Source organism: Gopherus evgoodei, chromosome 7, assembly GCF_007399415.2.
Source record: "Gopherus evgoodei ecotype Sinaloan lineage chromosome 7, rGopEvg1_v1.p, whole genome shotgun sequence".
Lineage (NCBI taxonomy): Eukaryota > Metazoa > Chordata > Testudines > Testudinidae > Gopherus > Gopherus evgoodei.
Window position 1 is genome coordinate 113,134,741 of NC_044328.1, and position 27,765 is coordinate 113,162,505.

At 39.8% G+C, this 27,765-nt stretch overlaps 1 protein-coding gene across 13 annotated transcripts in view; it reads left to right on the plus strand.

Annotated features, from left to right (window-relative positions):
• RAD18 (RAD18 E3 ubiquitin protein ligase) overlaps positions 1-27,765 on the plus strand; it is a 156,803-nt gene that overhangs the window by 34,322 nt on the left and 94,716 nt on the right. For all 13 annotated transcript variants that reach the window (XR_004001236.1, XR_004001235.1, XM_030569312.1 and 10 more), the window contains exons 5-9: positions 8,271-8,629; positions 11,638-11,737; positions 15,037-15,221; positions 26,398-26,474; positions 27,311-27,371. Coding sequence is in view for 11 of the 13 variants with exons in the window: in XM_030569312.1 (XP_030425172.1) it covers positions 8,271-8,629; positions 11,638-11,737; positions 15,037-15,221; positions 26,398-26,474; positions 27,311-27,371 (782 nt within the window). In the remaining 2 variants the exon portion in view is untranslated. The remainder of the gene's footprint in view (positions 1-8,270; positions 8,630-11,637; positions 11,738-15,036; positions 15,222-26,397; positions 26,475-27,310; positions 27,372-27,765) is intronic.

Here is a 27,765-nt window from a genome sequence, read left to right on the forward strand (position 1 = left end):
TGATCTCCCTGCAACTGACTGGAGAAGAGGGAATTTTGGGGGGAGGGGCAGGCTACATGCCAATTCACTGGACGTTTTTTGGGGCAATGGAGTGCCCCCCTTTGGGGGCAATTGCAGCCTTGAGGATAATTTTGTGGCTAAAGAACAGCCTTTCCCCAGCCTTCTTGGATTTCACCAGCTCACAGCCTGATTATTTGGACCATGGTTTAGGGACAAAATTTACCACTCTTTGAATGAGGCATGAAAATGAATTGTGGATCGTGGAGGGTAAAATGGACTGCTGTTGATGCTGCCCTTATGTGTTAACAGTGTAGAACTGCGTCATTGGCAGTAAGAACAGTGGTTTCCAAACTAATCAGAAATATAAACTTGGGTTGATGTGGTTTAAAAAAAGCCCATCTGCCTTAGAGCTTGTCTTCACTACAACATTTAGCTGGAGTTAGTACTGCTTCACTTGAGCTCTTCTAGCTCAAGAGAGCTTAGCCAACTGAGAAGCAACACTCAAGTCACACAGAGTGATTTGATAAGTAGTTGGTGGGTGGTTGTAATTCAACCTGCTGCATCTCTACTTCATTATTAGTGAGAGCGTAAGCTGCTCTGGAGCTTCAGCCCATGCCTCCTGATAGACCAGTCAGCTTGAACTTCAGGCACCACTTAACCTGAGCGATAGATTTGTGTGTTTGGATAGGAATTGGGTTGGGGCAAAACTTGAGTTATACGTTGAGCTAGGCAGGCAGTGAAGACAAGCCCTTATTCTAATAGCAATCAGCTGGGTGAAGGTGATCAGTCAATTTGCGTATCACATAAACAGAAAAATTATTTGGTCTGAACTGAAAATGATCATTGTTCTTTATTTATGTGGTAAAGAGAGAACTCCCTCCCCAACCCCAATGGTTATGGTCGGGTTTTCTACTCAAGAATACTTGTTATCCAGGAAAGGATATAAAACCTCCTTTCTCCTCCCGCCATCTTTCCCATATTGGTAATTGCCACTTGAAAGTGCTGTAATTTTTTATGTAGATGTACACTTTCAGAAGAATTTGTATGTGTGGGTTATAAATACCATGCCATACATTTGTAGTGGTCCCATGTAATTGTTCTCTAGGAGGCTTAACTTGTTTTCCTCTCCTGAATTTTTATTTGGAAGCAGTGAGTTCTCACCCTCTTCTCTTTATTTGCTATCTCATTGTCATGGTGCAAGTACACCCCATCACCCTAGGGGTGGGGCAAAGGCGTGGTAGCCTAGTGGTAAAGTCAGTATGGCTGCCTTCAGCCTCAGGGCTGCATGGATCAATGGCTGGTGTTCAGTAGGACTCCCCCTGGGCTGTAGGGAAGCATGGCCCAAGGGCCAGAGTCAGTAGGACTCCCTTGGGCTGCGGGGAAATGCGGCCCAAGGGGTAGAGTCAGTAGGATGGTGTTTGCTGGGCCGCCCCCCAAAGTGGGTGGCTGGGGTAGGGGGACTGAGGCCCTCCTTGCTTCAGTGGGTCCCAGTCCAGGGCCCTGGTAGTGGTGAATGGTTTCACCACTAAGTCAGCATGGATTCTGCCCACAATACTCTGACTGCTGCAGGGACACTGGCTAGTTCCTCCCAGGGCTACCTTCTACCCCGACTCCTTTAGTTGAAGTCTGGGTGTCTTTGGAGTCTCCTCGGGTGGTGACTGCATCTTCCTAGGCATCCACAGGTACCAGGGCACCTGCCTGGGTCTCAGAATCTCTTGCTCCCATGGTCCAGGATGCTGGCTGCTCCTTGGCTGGAGACAGTAAGGTGCCTCCTTCCTCCTCAGCGGTCAGCCCAGACTGAGCTAGGCTGTTCCCTTTTATACTGTAGCAGCAGTTGGAGCATGCCCAGCAGGGTTGAGGGGAAATGGCTTCCGCTGCTCAGAGTGCTGCCTTAACCCCTTCTGCTCCAGTGTGGGGCAAGTACACACCATTGCACTCATAAACACTTGTGCAAGGGAAATGTGCTTATGATCATTGGGATCCAGGCTCTCCTGATATAGCAAAAGTACACCACAAGTTCCTTATGATTTAGTTTGGTTTTGCTTTTATCTTTTTTTGTGCATCTTAGATGGTGCTCTGTACAAGTTTTCCCAGGTATTGTATGACATTAAACCTATGCCTGCTGCCATTGGACACCTAGACAGGGCAAGCAGTTTACATGGAACCATAAGTATATATGCCAATTTACAGACAAAAGAGAAATCTCTGCGCTAAAGAATTTATGATCTAAATTAGACATAACATAGGAAGATGGCAGTAAACAAAGAGTAGGAGGGATGCAGACATAAGGGTTAAAACAGTGAAAGGTTGTGAGATGTTGATTATTTACAGATCTTGTTGGCTCCTCTTTATACCTTTAAAATTGAAGACCATACACATTCTCAAACTAAGGTTTCCCAGTTATGAGGCTGTAACCTTTTAGATAGGGTAATATGCTGCTGTGTTAAAATTATAAAACATATCAGATAATTTAGCTGAGGGTAAAAGTTGTTCTTAATTTGTAGTTATATACACTTTGCATTGTTTGCAATTTCAAATGCAGTCTTACTGTGTCAAACCAGTACTTACCACTTGAATCAGTTTCTAGGTGAAATTTACAAATCTGGGTGTGACAGAAAGTGAGTATTACCATTAGTTTATATGAAAACAGTGAGGAGTCTGCTGGCACCTTAAAGACTAACAGATTTATTTGGGCGTAAGCTTTCTTCAATTGCATCTGAAGGAGTGGGGTTTTTTACCCACGAAAGTTTATGCCCAAATAAATCTGTTAGTCTTTAAGGTGCCACTGGACACCTTGCTGCTTTTGTGGATACAGACTAACATGGCTACCCCTCTGATACTTGGCATTAGTTATATGGGTAGCCTTGTATCTGGCCTTTCTGCCTTCTGGGTTTGGAGCAGGGTGGGCAAACGGCAGGCTGGATCCGGCCCATCAGGGCTTTGGATCCGGTCTGTGGGATTGCCATCCCCGTGCTGTCGCTCTTGAAAGCAGCCGGCACCACATCCCTGGGGAACAGGGTGTGTGTGTGTGCGCGTGTGTGCGGGCAGAGGGCTCCATGCGCTGCCCTCGCTTGTGGGCACCACCCCTCACAGCTCCCATTGCCCACGGTACACCATTTCCGGAAATGAGAGCTTTGGGGGATGTACCCTCAGATGAAGGCAGCACATGGAGCCCTCTGCCCTCTCCTCCCCCCAGGGGCTGCAGAGATGTGCTGGCCACATCTGGGAGTGGCGCGGTGTCAGGACAGGCAGGGAGCCTGCTTTAGCCCTGCTGTGTGCTGCTGCCACCGTGGAGCTGCTCAAGGTAAGTGACGCTGGACCGGAGCCCGCACTCATAACCCCTCCTGCACCTCAACCCCCTGCCCTGAGCCCCCTGCTGCACCTTGAACCTCTCCTGCAGCCTTCCCCTCTGTCCTGAACCCTCTGCCGCACCCCTCCTGCACTCCAACCCCCGACTGCTCCCCTCCTCCACTTCAACACCCTGCCCTGAGCCCGCTCCTGCACTCCGCACCCCCTCCGTCACCCCAACCCCTGCCCTTAGCTCCCTCGTACACCCTGCATCCCTCCTCTGCCCCAACCCCTTGCCCTGTGCCCCTTTCTGCATACCACACCCCGCACTCCCTCCTGCATCCCAACCCTCTGCCCCAGCCCTACATTCATGGCCCTGCATGCAATTTCCCCACCCAGATGTGACCCTTGGGCCAAAAAGTTTCCTCACCCCTGGTTTGGAGGGACACATGAAACTGCAGTATAAACCTAGTTGTCAAAACCACTTGGAGCAACTGTTGTCAGAACCACTAGGGATAATTTGAAATTGGGATAACTGGGATTCAATAGACGGGAAGAGAAGGTGGTGGCAGTTAATAATAAAGAAAGCTTCAAGTACGGTAGTGTTGGTTCAGGTAAATGGGGCTATTTTGTATTTACAACCAAACATACTAGTGACTTTTCATTAGATTTTGGCATTGTGTTCGGTACGTTGTTTGGTTCATCACACACAAACTATAGCCACTAGATGTCACCACACAGCTAAATGTAGCTGTGATATGTTGTCAAAAAAAATTTGACTCAGAAAATCCCATTGTGTGACTTTTGTCGTCTTTCTGGAATTTGGTAACAGTATTTTGATTCTCCCACAAAATAAGTGTAGACTGACTTGATCCATTTGTGTTTTGGTAGACAAGTTAAAATATAGTAGTCATAGCATGGATGTCTGAATTGTAAAGGTGTAAAGTTCTTTCTATTGTGTGTAGTCCAAAGTTTGGTTACCGATGTCTTTAAAAAGTCTGTTTTCAGTCTTCATTATCTAACGCAACATGAGAGAGAACTCTGAGAATGTAATTGATTGTTGTTAACAGTTCAGTTTGGGTAATTGATGTAATTTTGTGAGAATCTTGCAAGTTAATTTTGAAGAATTTTTTTTTAATCCAGTACGATTTATGAAGTGGTGTTAGTATTTCAGTAGAACAGAAGAGTTTATACAAGCTTCTTTTTCTGTCTTCCTTAAGAAAATATGTGTTTCTCTTAGGTTTTATAGTTAATATAGAATTTTAGCCCATTTTATTGATAGAGAAACTAGGTTTTTGTATTTATTTTTTAGAAGCAATTTGTGTTCTTCCCCTAACCCCAATCATTGTCCCTTGCATTGATGCCTACTTTATGCCAGAACACATTTTTAGAATGGGAGCTGGAGTTAACAAAAACTGCATACAAGATAGCTGTCTGTACATTAGTATCTCTTAGTTGTATTTATGTAGGATCATTGACCTATTGTTCTAGCCACTGTACATTGTTTTGTTGAGGGAATGTGACATCTATGATATGAAACAATGAGCTGAAAAGATAGGAGAAATAGATTCAGCTCTATCGTGTAAGAAAACTGAGTTATGGGCCACTAGGTAATCTTTTAGATATTTCACCAATAAGAACATATTAGAAGTTTTTTATCATCTGCAATAACATGCGAGAGCTGATCTGTGTTACAAAGCCAAATGAATATCTTTTCTGATCTGTTTTATGTTATCTGAACTGCATGTAGTTTAGTTTGCTGCAGTGGAGGAAATGGTACCTGCTCGACTTCTGTAGAAAAGAACAATTTGAAAAGACTGTTTGCTGTAATTACGTGTTTATGGTCGATTTTGAAGAAATGTGCATTTTATGTGACAGTAAGACAAACATCATGCCCTGACCTTCTTTTCTTGCCCCTCCATTCTGCTCACCTCTTCCCCAAAAATTGTGCCGTTGGCAAGACACACTGATGGAGTGTATTGTGCCTAAATATTTATGGATAATAGGTGTCTAATTTCTCATCATCTTTGATGTAGGATGTAGCAGTCCACCATATGACAAATTTCTAAAATTTCAGCATATTACTCTTAATTTGAAGATTGCTGTATGGTGATCTGCACCTGTCTTGTCCTGTTCTCCCATATATGAATTATAATTTTTTTTTATTGGTGCTTAAGGCTTTAAATGGATATACTATCTCATAGTTTTCTGATCATTTAGGATGAAATTAACCCCCCATGTAAGCTTCTAACAAGGAGTATAAAGTGAATCATAAAGACACTGCACAAGGTGAATTTCACTCTTTATATTCAGAACCAGCTAGTCCTTTTTTCCTGAATTTAGTCCTGTGACAACAGTAGCTAGAGTTTTCTGTTATTGCATGTCTGTCATGGAATAACAATCCTTTCACCCATAGAAACTTACAGACCACATCTGTTTGAGAGCAGACAGCAAAACATTTGTTGTTGCCACAGTTAATTGGTCTTGACTCTTGTTTTGTGCTTTTGAAGTTCACCATGCCTTGGGACTATTGTAAATGTGAGTTTGCCAGTGTAAGGTTGAATTTTGTAGTGCATAAAAATCAGAATGAGAGCTCTCGGTTCTCTGTATGTTTCTTAAATAGTTGTTGCAATTATACCAATGGTACATGGGCTAACAGGTTCAGTGTGAGTGGTAACTGTGATCCTTAAATTAATGTGGTCCTTAAATTAATGTAAGAGCCATTGACTAGTAGTATTGCAGATTCACCTGGTGGCAGAAGTATGGATTTAAAAAAACCAGCCAACCAAAGGATCTTGTGCAGTTACTGCACCTTAAACAACTAATAAAAATAGTCTAACTAGTTGGTTTAGTATAAGAATGTTTTGAATTGGACATTGTTACTTGTTCTTTCTTTAATAGGAACTTTCTGTTGAGTGGACAGTCATAATCTTTACCAAGGAGGAGAAATCCTCAGGTAATGCAGAGGATAAATATAGAGAGGAGACTGTGCTAGTACAAATGGTGTGATTACATTCACAGTTTCTTGAGTAGTAATACTGATGCAGAGTGCCAGTACTCATAGGCTTATATCTGTCACTTGAAAATACTAATCCTGCAACTTCAAGTAAGAATAAAAAAAACCCAAAACCTGATACCTCTGTTCCCTTCCATTTAAAGGATTGGAACAGTTGTATGCTGTTTACTTTGATATAATGTAACATATTGCCAGCCAGTTTGATACATTTAAAAATGTAACTTGCTTGCCTTTCTCTTGTTTTTGCAAAAAACCCAACCCAAACAATCTTTTCCCTTCCAGGCTTAACACCATTTCTCCCCCTCTATTTTTATAATAAATTATGGTGCATTTGTGTTGTGTCTAGTGACATTCTTCTCCTTTTATCCTTTTTTCTTTCTTTCCTACCTCATATTCTCTACTTATTCCATTATATTTTATTTTATTCTTTTCTATGGCACTCTAAAAATATCTGTTGCAGTCACTGTTTTTTCTCTCCCTGCAGCAGCACTTGGGTTGGGGGAGAGGTGTCTTGCCCTGCTGCAGCAGCCCTGGGGCTGGGGCTGGGCCGAGGGAGAGGCGCCTTGCCCCGCAGCAGCCCTGCATGCCCCAAACTCCGCTATCACCACCCCTCACCTCGACCCACTGGCCCCACCTATTCCCCACCTCATCTCACTGCGATCTTCCAGGCCCACCTGTGGCCACCACTCTGAGTGCAGTGTGCACATCTGTGCAGCTTTCCTAAATAAGTGTGTTGCCCTTTGTGGTTTCCTGTGGCCTTCCTTCAGTTTTTCAGGTAGTTGCAAAATAGATACCTTTTGTCCACTACTCTATATTTCTTTAGCCTCAGTTGATGAGTTATTGTCTACAAGTAGCACCAGTGGCTGCCTCTGCTACTATTCAAAGCTTTCCCAATCTTAAACAGAATGAAATTCACCTGATTCTTGTTAGTTTCACTGTTGCCTTTAGGGGGTGTAATATTTGTATTGCCTCTCTCTAAGAAGTGCAGCACAAAAACAAGCAGCTCTGAGGTGGTGGTAGGGGCCAATGAGACCCTTCATATAACGTAAGACAGCCCTGTGGACTACCGTAGCCTGTTCACAACTTCCTATGGTCAGAGTGCCACCCAGAATTTCAGCAGTACTGTGTGTTCTGGACACACCCTGTAACATGTCCCTCAGCCCCCTGTGCTGGGGATTGAAGTGCGATGGCCTCATTGGGCAATATAAGCTCCTTGTGCAAACCTGTGTCAGGAAGAAGTTTCCCAAGGCCAACTCTGGAACGCTAATGAACATCTTAATTTTCTTCAGCAGCACGAAAGGCCTATAGTAGCAAGGAGGGTCTTTCCCAGGGTTCTTTAGCAGTTTTCACTTAAGTGTTTTTGCTGTGCTTTAGTTTCACAGAGTTCTGAGTTGCCACAGAGGCACTAGCTCTGTCTGTAGATTTAGGAAGGTAGCACGGTGGTTACACTTGATTAATGTTTAGTAAGTTCTCTTTGCTGGAAGAGTTGGATGCTTCTTCTTTGTAATGAATTCTTTGATTCTTCTGAACCCTTGAATGAGAGTGCTTCCTATTTTACATGAGGAGGTGGATTTCTCAAGCTGTGCCTTGTTAACAGGTAGGGGAATGACAAAGAATTGGAACTAGAGCTTAGGAAGCTTCCCTACTTCCTAGGGGGGAAGGGAGTGGTTTGAGCATTGACCTGCAAAACCCAGGGTTGTGAATTCAACTGTTGAGGGGGCCACTTAGGGATCTGGGGCAAAATCAATACTTGGTCCTGCTAGTGAAGACAGGGGGCTGAACTCAGTGACCTTTCAGGGTCCCTTCCAGTTCTGGGAGATAGGTGTACCTCCATTATTATTTTTTTTTTTTACTCTCTTTACTCCCTGCTTTTTTACCAAAGAAGGGTAGAGGGAAGGCTATTGGAGGGACACAATAATAATATTATGTTTATCTAATTATATGTTTACCTTTTGGATATTTCTAGGCAGCAACTGTTCAAGTTTGTCTTGGATTCACCACCAGTTTCACCTTCAACAAACTATACCAAATATTCTACTGGCAAAGGTCATGCTGTGGGTTCCATGGTTGGTTCAGCTTTCAAACAAGACAAACAACTTTTAGACCATTTCTTGATAAAGGAAAACACTCAGACCCCTAAAAGGACATCTGTAGCAGCTGAGGTGGAATATAAAGGTTGCAACAATGAGCAAGAAACAGATAATGTCTGTTGTAGTTCTGCAGAGACTCACGATGTAGTCAGTGAAGGGATGGCAGCCCCAAGTCCCGAAGACATGAGAAATCCTGAGAAACCCTCTACATCTGTAATGAAAGCAGTTACGAAAGGTGAGTTGCCTATGTTGTCTTTCTCATTCCATGCTTCAGTTTGCTGTATTCACCAAAGTCTTCTACCCTTTTGTTGCCAATATCAGATATACACTGCCTGCCTTAATTATTTTTTATTAATAAATTAAAATGCTTAATTAATCTTTCTATTTTACTTTGAGATGAAAGGTACAAATATTTACATTCTGCTATGTTTAACTGGGATGTGCTTCATCCAGAGGGCTGCATTATTGGGACATCTTTGGGTTTGTCTATACTGCAAGTAAAAACCCATGGCTGGCCCGTGCCAGCTGACTTGGGCTTGTGTGGCTTGGGCTAAGGGGCTGCTTAATTTCAGTCTAGTTGTTCAGGCTTGGACAGGAGTCTGACTCTAGGGCCTCTTGAGGTGGGAGGGCCTCAGAGCTCAGGCTGCAGCCAGAGCCCAAATATTTATACCACAGTTAAACAACCCAGTTAATCTGAGCCTCATGAACCCAAGGCAGCTGGCACAGGACAGCTGCGGTGTCTATCTGAAGTGTAGACATACCCTTTGAGGGTACTGAAACGGGATTGGCGGCCGCTGCTTAATCAGGATGATGATGCATTAAAAACATACTTCATGGGGGCACTTAGGTCAGCACCAAATGATTAAAATGTAATTCAGCTCTAAGAAAGGTATTAGTAAAAACAAAGGTTTTTTTAAGACACTTTAGGATTACATAGCAAACTTCCTCAGTTACAAATGATTGTTTTTTTTAAGATGTTTGCTGTCTAATCACTATGTTCTTTCTGGCTCTTGCATCCTTGCTCATCCTGACCCAAGTGAAGTGTATTAAAGGTGTAGTTATAATGGAGTTGAGAGATACACACATAGGTACATTGTTTATTTGCTGTTGCATTTTAGTTAACAATTCTGTTGATATGCTGTCCAGAAAAAGATACTTCAGCCTGCTGTAGGTCTGTGTCCTCTGTAGTGCTAAGAAAAGCACAAATTAGTATTTTCAATATTCAGAATAAACGATATTTGCTAAAATAAAACAGTGGAATCTTCGTAATTTTGACATCCTTATGGTACCTTATTGTCCTGATTAAAGAACAAAATGGAAATAAATATATTGTGCAAGTGTAAAAATGTGACTATTATCGCATCTTTATTTCTTCTTTTAAATCTCTATTTGACAATTTATTAGTAAGGCTACAATTTAGTCTCGAGTAATTTTAGTAAAAGTCATGGACAGGTCATGGGCAATAAACAAAAAATCAGGGCCAGTGACTTGTCTATGACTTTTATTAAAAACACCTTGAACTAAATTATAGGTGCTGGGAGAGAGGGGGCTGCTGCTGCCTTGTGGGGGTGCACTGGCAGTTGCTGCTGCTCTTTGGGGTTGGGGAGTGGCCCAGTGCCCTGCCGCTGCTGCCAACGCTCCTCCAGTCAAGGAATTCGTGACTTCCAGGACCTCCGTGAAAGACTTGCATACTTAGTTACTAGTAGATTAGCACTCACAAGTCTGTACCTATTCATCAGCTTGCTAAACACCACTTAAATATGCCCTTATGGTCAGAAAAGTGGCTATGTGAAAATATTATCCACATATCCAGATGATCTGCTACTTGGCATTGTGCATCATATTTTCTCACTGAAACCAACTGTAAGGTCTTTCTGTATAGTATACTCCTCATTTGTTCTTTAGTAAATGAAGATTTCAGGGCTACCATTTTTATGATTAACAGCTAAACCAGCATTCATTACATAAATTATTCCAACAAATCTGATCTAGTTGGCCAAACTATTCTAGAAAGATTCTCTTGCCAGCACCTGCTGAGTCTAAAGTTATTACAAAGGAGAATATTATTTCTGATGCCATGTTGGGAGTTGAATCATAAATCTCAGATATATAATAGGCTGTGTAGAGTTGTTTGTTTGTTGTACTTCTGTCTTGGCTAAGGTATTTCTGATTTGAAATACTGATTCAGGAGTCAGTGGGTACTACAAAAGTGTGATCATACAATTATCTTTGAGTTTCACAAGGTTTTTTAAAAGTGTTAGTCGAAGTCTCAGCATCAAATTTCTTTACAAGAAACAGTATTACAGGGACATCATGAATTAATTTTCTTGTTTAAAACTGACCCTTTTTATATTAGCACAGTGGTGATGATGATTGAAGAATCTCAGTCTCAAATTATGCCTTAAAAATTACTGAGTAGAGGGGTTTTATACATAGTGATTGACCACATAAGGGCAAGCATATTAAAAGAATAAAAGGTTTTAGCAACATCTTTGCAGATCTCAATGTTCCTTTTTACAAATACATGCTTAGGGGAACATAAATACATGAAGAGTTCATTTAAGATGATCTCTGCTGTAGGTGGAGGAGAGGGAGCATGTGTTACCTGCAGAGCAGGAGATTTTGGGTCAGTTCTCGGTTATGCTGTAAAACCGTGGCTAAGTCACATAACCTCTCTCTGCCTCAGTTACCCATACAAAAAATGAGGTTAATACTTGTCTTTGTTGCAGGGCTCCTGTAAGGCACAGTTTAATTAATGAATATATGAAAGTAGTCCTTTTGAAATCCTTGGATTAAGGAAATGCTACATGAGTATGAAATATTGGCATATCTTATTATTCATCAGAATTGAAGAACAGTTTCCTTAGTGGGAGTTGAAATAATTCAAACTACATAAACTCACAGTAATGCACAATTACAGTGGCATAGAAGCCCAAATATTGTTACCCCTATATTTGCAGTGTTCATAGCAAACATATGAAACATTTAAGCTGTGACAGGGTAGAAGATGCTGCTCAAAATACTGAAAAAGGTAGGAATCAATGTTTTAGAAATGGAAATGATTACCTTTTAGTATTTGTCTGGGTGTATGTACCAAATTTCTAAAAAGAAAAATAGAGTTCTGTGTTTGACTCTCTGTAAATAACTATTGTATTTTTCATATGAAAATATTTGGCTTTGCTGTAAGTAATTAATAAATAAGCTTTTAAAAATCCATCAACTTGCCCTTTATTTTATTGTCAGTGGATTGTCCTGTGTGTGGGGTTGCTATTCCAGAGCAGTATATAAACAGACACCTAGATAGTTGTTTGACGAGAGATGAGAAGAAAGACAGTCTCAGAAGGTAAGAAACTTAAATTTAAGAACTTTTATGTGAATTTGACCAGTTGCTGCTACTGTTATAATAGTGAACTGTCTTGCTTCTCTGTTATGTGCTATGGACGTCGAAGTTGCTATGTAAGTAACGACGGTGATGATTTTCTTCTCTCAGCATGATACATTTGGTGCCAACCTTATTTCTTTTCTTGTAATTGAGTCAAAGTTTTATAGTTTTATAATGGTAGGAAATTTGGTTAAATTTTATAGGTTTTATCATGAGTATAGTCTTGTATGTTAGTGTCTCTGTAATTCTGTTCATCGAAATTCTATCTAGATGGGTTTTCTCTTCGTTTTTTCAGTGATAGGAAGGGGCCCTTGCTTCAAATTTTCCTCTTTAAAGCTCTGATATTGAGCCAAAAAGCAGGTGTTCCCAAGCTCTCAAGTTAAAAAGTAAAATGTACATTCTCCCGCTTTTAAGGGAGGGGTCTCAGTTGGATTGGGCACAGCTTGCTCTTTAAGGCCCTGATACTGCAAAGACTTGTGCACATGCTTTACTTTATGTATGCATCCCAGGGCCAGTGTTCTGTTACAGGTACCCTCCTAATGATGTCCCATTTCTGCCCTATTCACATCAGTGATGTGGAGTCTTCTCCCTCATTGTTGTCAATTATCTAAATTGAGCAGGAATATTATCTTCCACTGCTACAGATCATTGAGCCATGCAGAAATTTTGCTGTATGCATCCTTTACATTCTAATTGTATTTCCAGAGTCCTCTGACCTGTCTCCACTCTCCCTCTTGCTGAGTCCAGTGCTGTGACAGTTTTCCAACCATAGAATGCTAGGTATGGCTCACTCCAGAGACCTTTTCAAACAGTGCTTTGTTTTTGCCAGAGGACAATACAAGTGCTTCCTCCTCGTCCAATTTCTGAGCACTATTTCTAGACCTTGCTGTTCCAGGATCGAACCCTGGATCTCTGACACATGCTGTTGTGCCAGCACTGAAAGTGATTTTATGTCTGCTTTATTCAGTGCAGGTTTAAACCTGTGTTCTGCATTCTCATGCTTACTACAACAAAATCCACAAGCTGAAGTGTTTGCAAGTGAATAATGGCATCAAAATGTTGGAGTTGAGCTGAAAGACTTTGTGCTCCATTGTGCTGCTCAGTGAGATTGTTGTCACTGTTTTCTCGTGCCTTCTTTGACAAATGAGAAAATGGGCTAAATTTTCATTTTGTTTGCTTAGATCCAAGATTTTAAATACAGAACTCTTGTGGTTTTCAAGAGAACAGCAAATTGTGTGTTTTAGTGTGTCTGTTGCCATCCAGAAGACAATGACAGACAATCGTAACCAGTCTTATTGCCACAGGAATGTACTGTGCAGCTCCAAACAGGTGCTAATCTTACTATTTTGACAGGTTGTTGACCTTTTAGTTAATTCTTTTAGTTGCAGTTGTTAAGTGCTCATGGCACGTGCATGATTGAAACACACTTTCCCTTTAGAATATAAAGAGTTTAAACTTTTTTGTATAATATGATTTATTTTCATCTAGACTTCTGAGTTTAAAAGAGTATCCAAGAAGGTATTAGTCATGCGGGATTACTTACTGTGGAATTAAGCGTGACCTTGGAAATATTTTTATTTTTTGCAATAACACTTTATATTTCTGTAGCACTTGGTATGTTTTTATTTCCTTTCTGAGGAATTTGCTCAGTTTCTGCTTTGTCATAAATTAAGGTCATATTGAACGCTGTATTTCAGTGAGGCTAGTTATTTAGTTCCAAATTGCACACAGGATATCGATAATTATAGGTAAGCATGACTTTAGAAATTTAGAGTTTTTTTTTTTAAACAAAACATCCGTAGAGATCCAACATTCTGGTGGAATCGCTGGCATTATCATGCAGCCCTTTGCTCTCCTCTTCCCCCCATTCTCAGTCCACTAGGTCGTGCAGCCTGTTCATTACAATAGGTGTTAAATCTTTTCAAAGTTCTGCAAAAGTTTAATTCAACAAAAAGTTTGTTCCCCAATAGAATCTTAAACATTTCTTTTCTTGAAAGCAATTGGGAGGAAATGCATCTTTTTGTGAGATGTGCTCCAGTGATTACAAGAGATTAAAGTAAAGTAATTAGGGTTGTCATGAAAACCTGTTTTGTAGTCATTTTAAATTTATTTTCAGTATTATGAGCTAAAATTGCTTGGAAAATGCACTTTTTTCAAATGATAAGTAAACTATCTTTTACTATAGAGGTAGAAAGCTGTTACATAATGTATAATGTAGAGAGCCATAGTAAAATTTATGCAAGGGGATTGTTGTGTTCTGCTTCAGAAAAGAAAAACATCTGTAACTGTTATCTTCTTGTGTCACTAGCACACAATTATTTATTTAAATTGAAGATTAGCTAGGAATTAATATGGGTCACTAGCCAAATCTAATCAACTCAGATACAAATTTCACCATTAAGGTAACCATACATTTGCAGTTTTATGCATTCTCTGTCTCCAAGATTGAGTAGAGTGAATGTTATGCTCATTCAAAAATGTAAATGTTACACTGAGCCTTCCGTTTTCTATTATTTCCTGTAATTAAGCCATTTCCCCTGTGCTACAGCAGAATGGATGTCTTCACATTCTTATTTCACACTAAGCATGTCAGGAAGTGGAGTTCTTTGTAGGAGGTAATTAATTGGGAGAGCACTATTCATTTTCTTAATACAATTTATTAGGTGGCATCTACAAATTTGCTTTTAGGATAGTTATTTGAAATTTTTTTCCTTGGGGTATATCTTTGAGGAAACTGGAAAGTTTTCTAACACAAATCTACGTTGTGACCTTTAAAATCTCAATAACTATGCAATTATGGCACAGCCAGTATTTGGATGGAAAATCTAGGAGCTGAATTCCCTCTAAGTGCATGCTGAACCTAGGCTTCAGGGTAGCAGCTGATATGAACTTGAAATCTTCACCCATTATAGCTATTAAAGACCCCATGGTGCTTGTTACAAGAGATGGAGATGTTCACCCCAAATTCCTGAGCAAATTTATACTAGAGTAATTGCATTCTGTATATTTAAAATTCCCCCCTAGCTTTAGATGGGTAAGGTGTTCTCACTTCATAGGAATGTTACTGTAGGTACTGCATTGCACCTTAGAGGTAGCAACATTTCAATGGTGGCTCATATGATTCTTATAAGCATTACATGTAAAGTGCTTTGAGATCCTTCTGGATGAAAAGCACTATAGAATTATAAGTTATTGCTTGGTTTCCTGCTATACAAGACAGAATTTCTTGGTTTTTCATTGATTTAGTTTTTCTCCCGCAGTTCTGGTCACAAAAGGAAGTCCCTGCCTAAAGTCGTTTACAACTTACTTTCTGACCGTGATTTGAAGAGAAAGCTAAAGGAACATGGGCTGTCTATCCAAGGAACCAGGCAACAGCTCATTAAAAGACATCAAGAATTTGTGCATATGCATAATGCTCAATGTGATTCTTTAAATCCCAAATCAGGTAGGATGGCAAAGCTATAATGTTTTCTCCTAGAGTTCCTAATACATCTTATGAAATTATCTCTCTCTTTCTCTATCCTGTGAAAAACTGAATTAGCTCTCAGAATAGGAGCAAGACAGTTTGGGGCCTTGTGGGAGAACATGGAGATTAAGAGAATTTGCATTAATCATATAACATGTGACCTATGAAGCTAAAATGGCAAAATTAGTTGACACACACATACTGGGAGAGCATCCAGCACAAACAATTTGTAACTTAACTTTATTTAAAAAAAAAAACAAAACCCTCATCTTTTCTACTGTGATAAAATCCTCTGACACTTCCTGGTTTGCTCAATGAATTCCCAAGTGTTTTGTGGCGCCACTGATACTGTATGTGAATAATGATGTTGGGGTGTCTCCAGTTTAAATTCTTGGGTCATCAGTATCAAGCTAGGAAATATCAGGATTTTAAGAATGCCAGGGGAATTTCTGTTTTGAATTTCTCTTTATCTTGTTCAGTTGTGCATTCTGTATATATAGTTGGGTTTGTCTTCAATTTTAATCTTATAAAGAGGAGATGATGTGGAGTGTGTGAAATTAAATGAGTAAGAAAGTGCATTGCTATGGAGATTCCCCCCCCACCCCCAATCAATATAGATATGTGGCTTTGCTGCAGTATAATTAACTAACTGTAACCATAGATCTCTTTAAACAGTTTCCTTTGCTTTGTTGGGAAATGGAACTCGTTCTAACACCTAATGAAATTACAGGGTAAATATTCTTTAAGCTACAAACCACTGTTTATCTGGTGTGGGTTGCATTCTCCTTAGCCAGTGCCATCTGTGGGACATGAATGAAATGCAGCCAAGCCTTCCAATCTCTATAAGGGCACTTTGGCTCTCTTGGATTTCTTCTGGCTTTATAGGCAACATGACCTTTGTCATTTCTGAGTAGTGCATGAGAGTTAGAGGGAAGCAACTGTATCTGTTACATATACAAAACAATTGGCACAATGGTATAGAAAGAATTTAGTGTAGTTCAAGCCCCAAAGATAACTCAAAAAAACCTCTTGATATAATTTATAAAAAGTTACTTCTTATGTCTTTTTCCAAGACTGACTGACTGCTGTCACACATTTAATTTCTGTTTTTATTATTATACTTGTACAATCGAATCTACTTAATTATATATTATTATTTGTGTTACTGTAGTGCCTAGGGTCCAATGTGTTGTGTGCTGTACAAAGACAGAACAAAAAGATAGTTCCTGCCCCAAACAGCTCATAATCTAAAGTTTATGAGGGGGGCAGTGGCACCCCTGCCCCCAGCTGTTTTGTGACTGGCTTCTCAGTCCTGAAAATGTTTTTACCTGAAACTATTAATCTAATTTGTGTCATATTCATGAATAATTTCAATGCCCTGAAAAAAGCATTTTTTGATCAATTTACTTTTCAGTTTGCCCAAAATCACACAGGTATTCTGTGGCAGAGCCAGGAATAGAGCCCATATTCCATGACTGATCTGTGCCTTAATAACCAGATCATCCATCTTTCCTTTGAAAATGAAAACACAGTTACTTGCCCCATATATAGAAAATGAGGAAGCAAAAAACTATTGGTATACTTTTCCTATAGAGAAGAATGACGTTATCCTAAAGTGTGGGTTTTCAGCATGTGGAGCTGTGAATGAGAATCGGGGGAGTGCGGGGGTCGGGGATCATGACCATCAAGACTTTCCCATATTGTTTTAGTGTATCCTGCCTGGTTCTGATAGGGATGGTAAAGGCCAAGAATCATTTCCTTAATTGAATTAAAGCTTGTTTTATGCTAATCCTTTAGGATTATCCCAAATCTGTAGTGCAGAAATGACTGATGGCTAATTTATAATCTTATCTATTAGAAATATCTGCCTTTTAAACAGTGAATACCTGTATACCTTACCACTTAAATACCTGGAAAAAATGTTGAACTCCAACCTAAGTTCTCGTGCAGAGATATAATGTGCACCAGAATGAAAACAGATGTAAAACTCTATGCAGCAATATGTTTGTTACATTTGTGAATGAGCCCAGATTGCAGAGTTGGAATATTCTGACAGTGGGACAGTCAGAAAACCAGAAATAATTTTTACATTTTTTAAAAATAAAACAAATAGTGGTAAAACCATTATGCCTTGTTCTGTTTCATTGTGGAAACACGGTTATGAGCACTATTGAGCATGGGAAAACAAAATATTATATCAAAGAATACAACTTAATTTATCTGATATGACTTTTACATATCTCCATAAATGTGCGTAGCAGTTCCCACTAGCTAAGTGAGTATAACTAAATGCAAAGAATGAAATGTAAGCCTTGAAGAACTTGCTTGCACTCTGAAAATAGCAATAGATACAACATAGTGATTTGAAACAACATGATTGGGGATACAGTGATGGTGTTGCGTGATTCTGATGGATTTTCAGATGCTCTTAGTAGGACAGGGAAAGTTTGCACACAATAGGAAGACTGTTCTAAGACGAATGGGCTGCCTGGAAGAAGGACGGCATGGATGGGAAAGATAAAGGAGATCCGGGAATAACTTAGGTGGGGTAGGGAGTAGGCAGAGATGGACATGGGGTTGGAGTTAAAATTTCTGAAAATGAGGAAAAACAACAAGGAATCCTTGTGGCACCTTAGAGACTAACAGATTTATTTGGGCTTTTTGTTAGTCTCTAAGGTGCCACAAGGACACTCTGTTGTTTTTGCTGATGAGACTAACACGACTACCACTCTGAAACGTGAAAGTGAGGAGAAGCTTGAACATGTGGAATTAAAAAGGGAAGCCAGTACAGTGATTTGGAGACAGGTTGATATGGTTAGCGATGAATGATGTTGACAGCTGTTTAATCACTGTAGTAGCTTAAATGGAAGAGAGGCTGCTTTTTTATTGCTGCATTTTAGAATTGATTTATAATGGCTATCAGTGTAGTTTAAACCAGCTTTAATTTAATGATCAAATTTAGCAATGGTGGTAGTGGGTTACAACTCTCTCTGAAGTCATGGTGAGTTGTGGCCTCTCACAGCAATACTGAATTTGGCCTAATATCTTGTCTTGCTGACTGTCAGTTCAGGGCAACACAACATATAGCAAAACTTCCTATTTTCATGCATTCTTTAAATTCAGACTAAAGACAGAAAATGCATCAATGATTATAGAACAAGTAGGATCTGATTCTCCTCAGTACTGGGTTAGCAGTGGAGTTACTCTGATTGTACCCTGGTCCTGGTGTAAGAAAGAGGAAAATCAGTACAGTTTACCTTTGTCTTGTAAAATACAGGGGTTAGCAATTGTGGGTGAATGTAGGGGGATCTAGGAATTTTGTAAATACGTGATTATATGAGAATTGTATTCTCTCTGCCTTCTTTCAAAAATATTTCCCCTCCATCCCTTCCCACAAATAAAATTCAAAGAATCCTTTTGTAACTAAAAATGTTAAACCTACTGGAAAATGTTAAGTGTGATTGATTATGGTCAGAAGACTTTTTCTCAGAGATATAGTACCTTCTTAATTAACAGGTCTGCTGCCTGTGTATATTTCAAGTCCATCTGCTTGCTTTTCCGACAAAAATGAATTCTGCCAACTTTTTACTTCTGCTAGCACAGCGTAGCCTATAAAGATATTGGAGAGTGAACTGGATTGCAGTCTGGCTTGAGCACCATGAAAGAGAATCTTTAAGTTCCAGTAGCAGAATGTTTTACTGGTGAAGGTGTGTGTGCCAGAAAAAAAACAGCTTGGCTTTAAATCCCAGGATAAGTCTGCAGGGCTGCAGATAGTTTAAGGAAAAAAATAATAAATTGAGCAAGCTAAAATCTTGGAATCCCACAATGCTGTTTTTTCAGACTATCAGCACCTTTCATGTAATTTGTTTTCCATTACTGTGTATGCTGGGAGCAGAATTTAAATACTCAGGACAAAGATGTACACTACTAGTCTGCTGCAGACTAAGTGTTCTTGTGGACCCTGCTGAGGTGCATTAACAGTTGGTTAATGCACTTTGATCTAGTCCTCTTTGAAATTAACTAACCGTTAATGCACTCAGCAGGGCCCACAGGGACAGTTAGCAGCAGGTAGGGGTGTGTGTGTGTGTGTGTGTTTATTTTAGACCCCAGCTTGCTGCAGACTAGTTGTTCGGGTGGACAAGAAGAATGGAAGACAGTCAGCTTTCATTTCAAATACATAAACAAAAATGTAAGTGAAAAACAGGAAGGAAAAGTCTTTGCTGTGTGGGAACAGATTGTCAGTAGACAGTAATGTGCTTAGGAGAGAGGAGCAGACTATGGTGGTGAAGAGGTTATGAATTGGTTTGTTTACAAAACAAATGTGAAGGTGAAGATCCTTTATCTGTCTTCCATAAATCCACAACAGAATTATGGCTCTTTATTTAACTGTGGCATATATATTATTTTTTGTGTAATGTACTTCCAGCAAGCAAAGTTTTAGAAAAGGCAATTTTGAATTGCTTCTGAATAATTATTTTAAGGGACTGTGAAATAACTTTCTAGGAATATAATATTGTACAAAGAAAACGTAATACCTCTTACTCGAAAGAAGAAAGTGAGTTTGTATATTCCTGAGCCACATATACCATATTTTACATATTAAGAGACAGCTCTGCCTTCAGTTTAAGATTCCTGTTACGTATACATACCAAAATGCAAACAGTTTTTAAGGGAAAGTAGATAAATATACATATACACATAATAATTCCTAGTCACTGATATGTACTCTAGTACAAAATAGCATATTAAAAAGCATATGATTTTTCCTCCTGAACAGCTATACTAGGTTACTCACATGTTTATCAGGAAATCATGAGCCATAGCCGGTTTCTATCTTTTGTGTGTAGTCACTAATTTTTTAATCTTGGTCACCTAGTGAGGGTAACTATCACTATCACTATCTCTCTCTCTCTCTAGGTGGCTTATATATATTTTGTAGAATTAAAGATCACCATTCATTTGTTGCTACCAGCGACATATGGCTTGTATAAAATAGTAATATATAATAACGTGTATATATATATAATATATAAGCCATATGTCGCTGGTAGCAACAAATGAATGGTGATCTTTAATTCTACAAAATGCTGGTTAGTGGTGGTAAATAAGGAATACACAGGTTAGGTTTGGGAGCAGTAGTTATTGTTTAATATTTATATTGCCATAATTGCTTAGAGGCCCAAAGCAGAATTGGCACACCAGTGTAGTAAGGCATTGTGTGATACTATACATGCCCTGAATAGTTTACAAAATGTGTGTTACTTAAGAACATTTATACTTGGGTTTTCTATATATTATTCATTTTTTAAAGCACTCTCTTCCCTATGCTATTAATCACAGAGGAAAATCTTTTATATGTATAATCTTTTTAGATGTAATGCTTACAATAACTTTAGGTATGATAGTGGGTTAGTGTTTGTGTTTAGAACCCCCATGTAATGAAAAGGAGTACTTGTGGCACCTTAGAGACTAACATTTATTTGGCCCACGAAAGTTTATGCACAAATAAATTTGTTAGTCTCTAAGGTGCCACAAGTACTCCTGTTCTTTTTCTCGATACAGACTAACACGGCTGCTACTCTGAAACATGTAACAAATGTAATTTCAGTCTGTAAAATGAAAACAAACACACACCATACCCCAGTAGAACCTCATTGGTGACCAGGAAATCCTTTGCATACTACTGATTTTTTTCCATATTCAGTTTTTAGTCCTGCAAAGGGATCCACCAACATGTTTTGATATGCCTGAACAGAGATCTATGGAATTTAAGGGAAGATCCTGCCTATTAAAGTAGATGAGACTCTGTATGGGGGCTGGATTAGCATTAGGGCTTTTAGAGAGTAGGTCATGAGCGAAACAATTCTGCAAGTTTTCTTGAAGGATCTAGGCTGAACAGAATGTTGGGAACAGATGTAAGTGCAGAAGGTTATGGCCTTCTTTTAAACTGTGAAGTAAGGCTTTTAAATCTCCCCCTTTGTGGGTCTTATTTATCATCTTAGAGGGCAGGTCTGTGTTGGTTTCTAGGGGAGGAAGAACAGGAAAAGCAAAGTATGAGCTCCTGAGAGAGAGGGAGGTGAGCATGTTGGGAAACCCATGTGCTGGAAATATTCATTTTCTCCTTAAATTTCACACATGTCCACCAGTATTTTCAAACAGGATCATGTTGTGTGTGTTTGTGTATGCACCTCATGGTTTTGTGCATTCATGTTTTAAAATATTGTATAAAACACATGCAATAGTTATTTTATGGTTTGCAATTATGCTCACGCTTCAATTAACTAAACAAATTTTCAAATGTAGATTTGTTCAATTAAAGAAATATAGATGCTTTCTTATAACTTTTGTTTACAAAAGGAAGAACACTAAACTTTCAAGTGTCTTACCATGTGAGTGCTTTCACTTGTTGTACAGTATGCTTATGTGGTAAACTGCTAGTGTTATAGTTTGTTTTAAAAGTAGGCAAACTGAGGGCTAGTCTACACTGGCAACGTTAAAGCGCTGCCGTGGCTGGGGGAGAGCGCTCTCAGCACTTTGAAAAACCCACCTCCACGAAGGGCTTAGCTACTGGAAGCAGGGCTCTCAGCACTGGTGCACTGTGTGCACTGGCGCTTTGCAGCACTGAAACTTGCTGCGCTCAGTGGGGTGTTTTTTCACACCCCTGAGTGAGAAAATTGCAGCATTGTAAAGTGCCCGTGTAGATGAGCCCTTAGGTTTGGTCTACGCTACAGTTATGTCAACATAAGGCATCTTAAGTCGACCTAATTATGTCAGCGTCTACACTAGAATTCTGCTTCTGCTGACATAAGTGGCCTGCTACACAGACATCGTAATTCTACCTCTATGAGAAGCGTAGTGCTTATGTTAGTGTAGCTATGGTGATGCAGTGTCCCTGTAGACATTGCATTACTTACATCAGCTGTTTATTGTCACTGTCAGCAACGGGGCTCACAGCTGGAGTTGTGAAATTGACAAGAATGTCTATTTCTAGTAGGTTCCCTGCGGTGAAATTGAACTTTGTGTGAGGCTCACAGCTGGCCCCGCTCATCCCAGCTGTCAGCCTAGCATGGGGCTCACAGCAGGAACCCTCCCTCCACCCCACCTCCATAGCCTGAGCTGTGAGCCGAGCTGTGAGCCTGGCACAGGGCTCAATTTCTACTCCTGGGGGAATTCTGCATTACTGCAGGTGTACAGAATTTGCAGATTTCTTTTCTTCCCCACCGAAAAATGACTTTCTGATGTGGAAGCAATGGGAAGCCACAAGAGAGGTCATGTGCCCCTCCCCAGCAGCACAGGCGTGTGGTTTCAGGCACCCAGAGTGGCCTGTGGAGAGGTAAATCACTGTGGCGGTGTTGGGGGTGCCTGCCCGGTGCTGGGTCAGACACCTCCCTCGCACAATCCCCATGCATAAGGACCCTGTGCATCACCCACTGCTACCAGAAACCCCTCCTACCCTGTGCTGGACTCAGCTGCTAGTCCTGACTGGGCTGGGGGTGGAGGAGGAGTGCAATTCTCCTGCATGGAGTTGCCAGGGCCGGCCAGAGCCTTCCCAGAAACCTGCCCCGCTTCTTGCCCCTCAGCCATGGGGGAGAGGGGTAACTATATGGGGAGCTGCTCCCCCGTCTACCCAAGCTCTGTGCATCTAGATGCCTCCAGATCCTCCCCACAGAGGCCCACACACTCAAACCCCCACCCCGATGACTCCTACCCCCTATGTGCCTGGACCCCTCCCACACCCAGACCCCCCCCCCAATGAACCCTATCTCTCCACATCCAGACCCCCTCCCCCTCGCTAGCCCTTACCACCTTTCCTGGACCCTCCTGCAGAGTCCCATTGCCCCTGCACCTGGTACCCTCCCAACGAGCTCCTGTGCATCCAGATCTCCTCCCCGCACCTGGACTCCCCCCAACGCCCCATACACAGATTGCCTCACACAGAACCTTCTCATCCCATACCTGGGTTCCCCACACTAAGCACATCCACGCTTGAGATCTGCCAGGCTCCAAATGTGAGCCTTGTGCAGCTGTCAGTGCCCCATAATGCCCCACTTCAGTCGATGTCAGCGCTTCTAGTGAGGACAGGCTTCACCAGCAGAAGGAGGGTAGTGTGGAAAAAAACAGCTGATTGAATTACTGCGGCGGCCGTAGAGGGACCTAAATTAAGTTGACCTGATTTTGTAGTTTAGACAAGTCCTTTGACTTGGAGAAGTTATGTCACTTGCATAAGATCACACAATCTTAGAAATGAAAGGCAGAAATGAAAACAGAATCCTGAAGCCCTGACTCTTCTTCTGTAACCGGTAGACTATACTGTATTTGAGAATATAATTACCAGTATTCTAATAAACATGGTAATTTTTATTCAGTGTGTAGTGTAAAAAATATACTCTTGTGTCTGAATAATGTTAAACAGCGAAAGGTTCTAGGTAGGCTTGGCAGAATTCAACATTTCAATAATTTTGGATAATATCAATATATATGTTTAAGGGTCTTTTTTAAAGATTTTTTTAATCCAATATTTTTCACAATTGCACAAAATTATGGGTTTTAAGCATTTTTTCTATTTAAATGTTTACAGTTTCAGGAAACTATGAAGTGGGTCAAAATTATTTAATGACAGAAGATCTTGAAATTGAAAAAGTTAAGGTTTTAAAACATACAGTGTCAACCTATGTCAAAATATACAAAGTAAAAATTATTTAATCAACAAATCAGACCTGTTTTTAATATTCATTCACTAGTCCATTTGTAACAAGCCTAATTCAAAATCCAAGTAAAAAATAGCTGGATTTTGACTCTGATAAATTTTCAGGCAGCGTTTCTTTTCTTTGCCTATCTGTAAAGTTTGAATATCATCTATGGAAATATTTTTTCATTGGTTTGTGTGCATATGGTGAAATTGATATTTTCTGACATTTTTCTATTAAAAATCTAATCCTTCCAAGCCTGGTTTTAGGCCAGTATTTTCATAAACAGGAGTCTAAAGTTAGGCATCCAGGTTGAAACTGTGCTTTTCAAAATTAGGTCACTTATTTGGGTGTCTGTAAGGAATTTGAAGTGTAACTTTCGACTCCTGATTTTGAAAATCTTGACCTTACTTCCCAGTTAATAATACATTCTCAGGATTATATAATTTAGTATTTGATGTGTGCACCAAAATGTATGGGTACCTCACAGAAACAAGTACAGATAGGGCTTTTTACAGAACAGCAATTGAGAGAACTTAGTTTGACATCCAACACTTCTGGTGGTTTTTCATTTTGTTCCTTATTTTACCAAATTATTGACTAAGAGTAAACTTATTTTAAAGCATGTAAATGATTTAGGAGCTGAAGTCCCACTGGCTTTCAATTAAATATAAGCATATAAATTGCTAAATCCATTTTAAAAATGGGACTTGTAAACTTCATCTTAACTTTAAAACTGAGTTTGAATACAGCAAGCTTCCTTAATTATGGAGGCTCTGTAGTGACTCCATCTTTAAGGTGTGTGAGATTTGCCTTTACATTAGGATTAAAACTCCCAATTGACAATTTCATTATTGAATTTTAGTCTCCAGTTTTAACATAACTCTTCAGAGGACAATTGTATTTACTATAATAGTTTTTACTAACTTTTTTTTTAAAGAAACATTAAAAATTTCCCTCCTTGAATTGACAGAAAATGGTGGCAGGTGGAAGAAGGATGCGGTTATGTAAGGTTTAGACAGTTCAGAGAGGACAAGCAGGAGCACAGGAGTGGAGGGAAGCGTTCATGGGAGTGGGGTTTTTGCTGGTGTAGGGTTTGTTTGGCAAGAACAACATAAAAAGAAACCAGTTCTGATGAGGCTTCAGTAGTATGTTTACACAAGACCCACTAAACGTAGGTGCTGCAGTACACACAGTTCTGTATTACAGGTCCAGGGTTCTGGGCATTACTCTATTCTAAGGGCGATTCTAAGGGCAATTTTTTCACATATAGATTCCCATAGTAGTAATGAATACTTCTACAGCGTACTTTAAGTAGCAGCCCATACATGATGCAGTGCTACCTTTAACAAGTTTTGACTCAATGTGCTTCTTACAAAGCTGGAATATTAAATCCCAGGAAGTATTAATTCAGCCTCACCTATAGCAAAGCTGCTGGGGCCATTGTGAAATAAGGATAGCTGAATTGCTGAAAGGGTATGTGAGCCAAATTCCTGGATTTTGGCGTAAACCAGGTTCTTTCCAATTTTTATTCCTATATAATTTAAGATTTTTTTATTCTCTGTCCAAACCCTGAACACTTAATTGTCTCATGAAAGTATTTGTTTTTATAAATACACATAGTTTTCTGGTGGCTCTGCAGATATATTTAGGCATAGAGATGAATTAGTAATTTAAATAGCACAATAAATTACACACAGTACTGCATAGCTCTAGTTATGTCTAGAGTGTTAATGCGCCCACTTGTGCCTAATTGTAATCTTTAGATGTGCCTGGTTTAATTCTTATGGTAATATGTGATCTTTCTTTGGACTATGGGTTTTGGAATGACAGCCACAGGCAGTTTTGTTTTGCATTTGGGATGTAGTCCTTGGAACTAAAAAAGAATATAACAGCATATTTCATAATTTAATCTCTTTTTTTCATTTAAATATGTGCTATAAAATGGAGACTTGGTACAAATATATCCATCTATATATCATAGAAAATCTAATATGTTGGTACAACATCCAATGAAAATCTTATATATGGGGGCGGGGAGAGAGAGAGAGTGGAAATGAATTTCATACTGGGAGAAAGTAAGAGATTAATGGCCTGGGGCTAGGAGCCATCTGAAAGCAAGCACTGTGTAACCTTCCTCAAGGCAGCTCTGCCAGGGCCCATAGCTCTTGACCTTGTGTTTTGTTCCTGAGTCTTGTGCATGGACTACCAATACTACTGAACTATTGCAAATTATGGTTTTGCAGTGTTAACAAATGTCCACTAGCCCACAGGGATAAGCCTATTCTATTTTGTTTTCATTTGTGACTCAAATCTGAATTTCAGACAGTGTCCTGAGGTGAAAGATTAATGCAGGTAGCCCTGAATGTCATTTAGCTCTAGGACAGTTCTTTTCAATGCTGTTTTATTCTTTATCTTAACAGCCATTTTGTGGTTCTGCCATTTATAATGCTTGTTGATATTAACAGTTGCAGAAATAGTGAAAGAGCTTGAAAACAACGAGAAAACTCGGACTCAACTTGAATTTAGTAAAGCTGGTGAAAATGTAAGTTTATCATCTCTGTATCAAAAGAGTTCTGGAATGGGACATGAAGCATTTTTACATATTACTTCTTCAAAGGAATTGCTGGTTCCTTTCAGTGTGCTAAAATATTCAACTGGAAAACCATTTATATCTTGGGCTAAATCCTACCCAACTCAGTCCTTCAAAGCAGGGAGAGGGAATCATGGTGATGGTGGTACTTCTAACAGGAGAGCGCTGTTGTTGGTACATGGCAGGATGGCTTGGGGGAGGGAAAGAGGGAGCAGAACGCATGGTGCCAAGATGCTACAGCCATTAGTAGCATATTCAAGATATTTCTGTGGGTGTATTTTAAATAACTAGTGTAAAACAACTTAGTTAAAATGTCATAGTACTGATGCTTCTGTGGTCAAACCACCTACCTTGAGCATTTTATGATTGCAATAAAAATACTGAGTGGTTTTTATAAAGTGAGATAAAGATATTGATCTGGCCTTGAACCAATCAGAAGACTGGAGGGAGGCCTTAAGGAAGGTCTATTTTTGTTCTGTTTAGTCTCCTTACCAGGTTGGCAGTCTCCTGTTGCTCTTGTGAAAGTAGAGCAAAGGGACACTTTATAACAGCCCAGGTATATATTAAATGTTAACGGCAGTGCTGATCAGAGATGGTGGGAAAGATCTGGACAAATGATCTCCTCCCACATAGAGTTGACATAGTGTCTAAAGAGTGGAGGTAAAAAAAGAATATTTCCTCTGGTTCAAAGGTAAGTTTCCTTCACATTCTGACATTAAAGCTTGTGTTTTTAAAACGTGATCTATATCTTCATTTTCTTCAAATGAATATTTTGTATCACTTTGCAGAGCATGACATTTACAAAGGACCAGACAGAAAAGGAAATAGATGAGATTCACACCGATTATCGTAAGTAATACAACTTCCGCATTTTACGTTTTAAAAACTCCTATTCTTTGCTGTAGGCATACGTGCAAATATAAAAATAGCCTCTCTCTGCCTCTGTCCCCCATCTGTTTAAGAAAAATGAGGACCATAACATAACATTTCTGTTGTGAGGCATTAATATACAATCGATATTGTGAAGCACTCAGATAGTGTAGGTGGAGGCTATATATCTTAGGCAGAGCATGATCTTCCTCCCTCACCGAAGAAGATAATTAACTAATGCATCCAGTACAGTTTCTGGACCCATCCACAGGCCTAAACCCAAGCTGACAGGGCTCAAGAATTCTTGAAGTTGAAGGATTCCATTACAGTTGTTTCAGTACTAAATTCCCAATAGCCTACTTCAAAAAGGGAA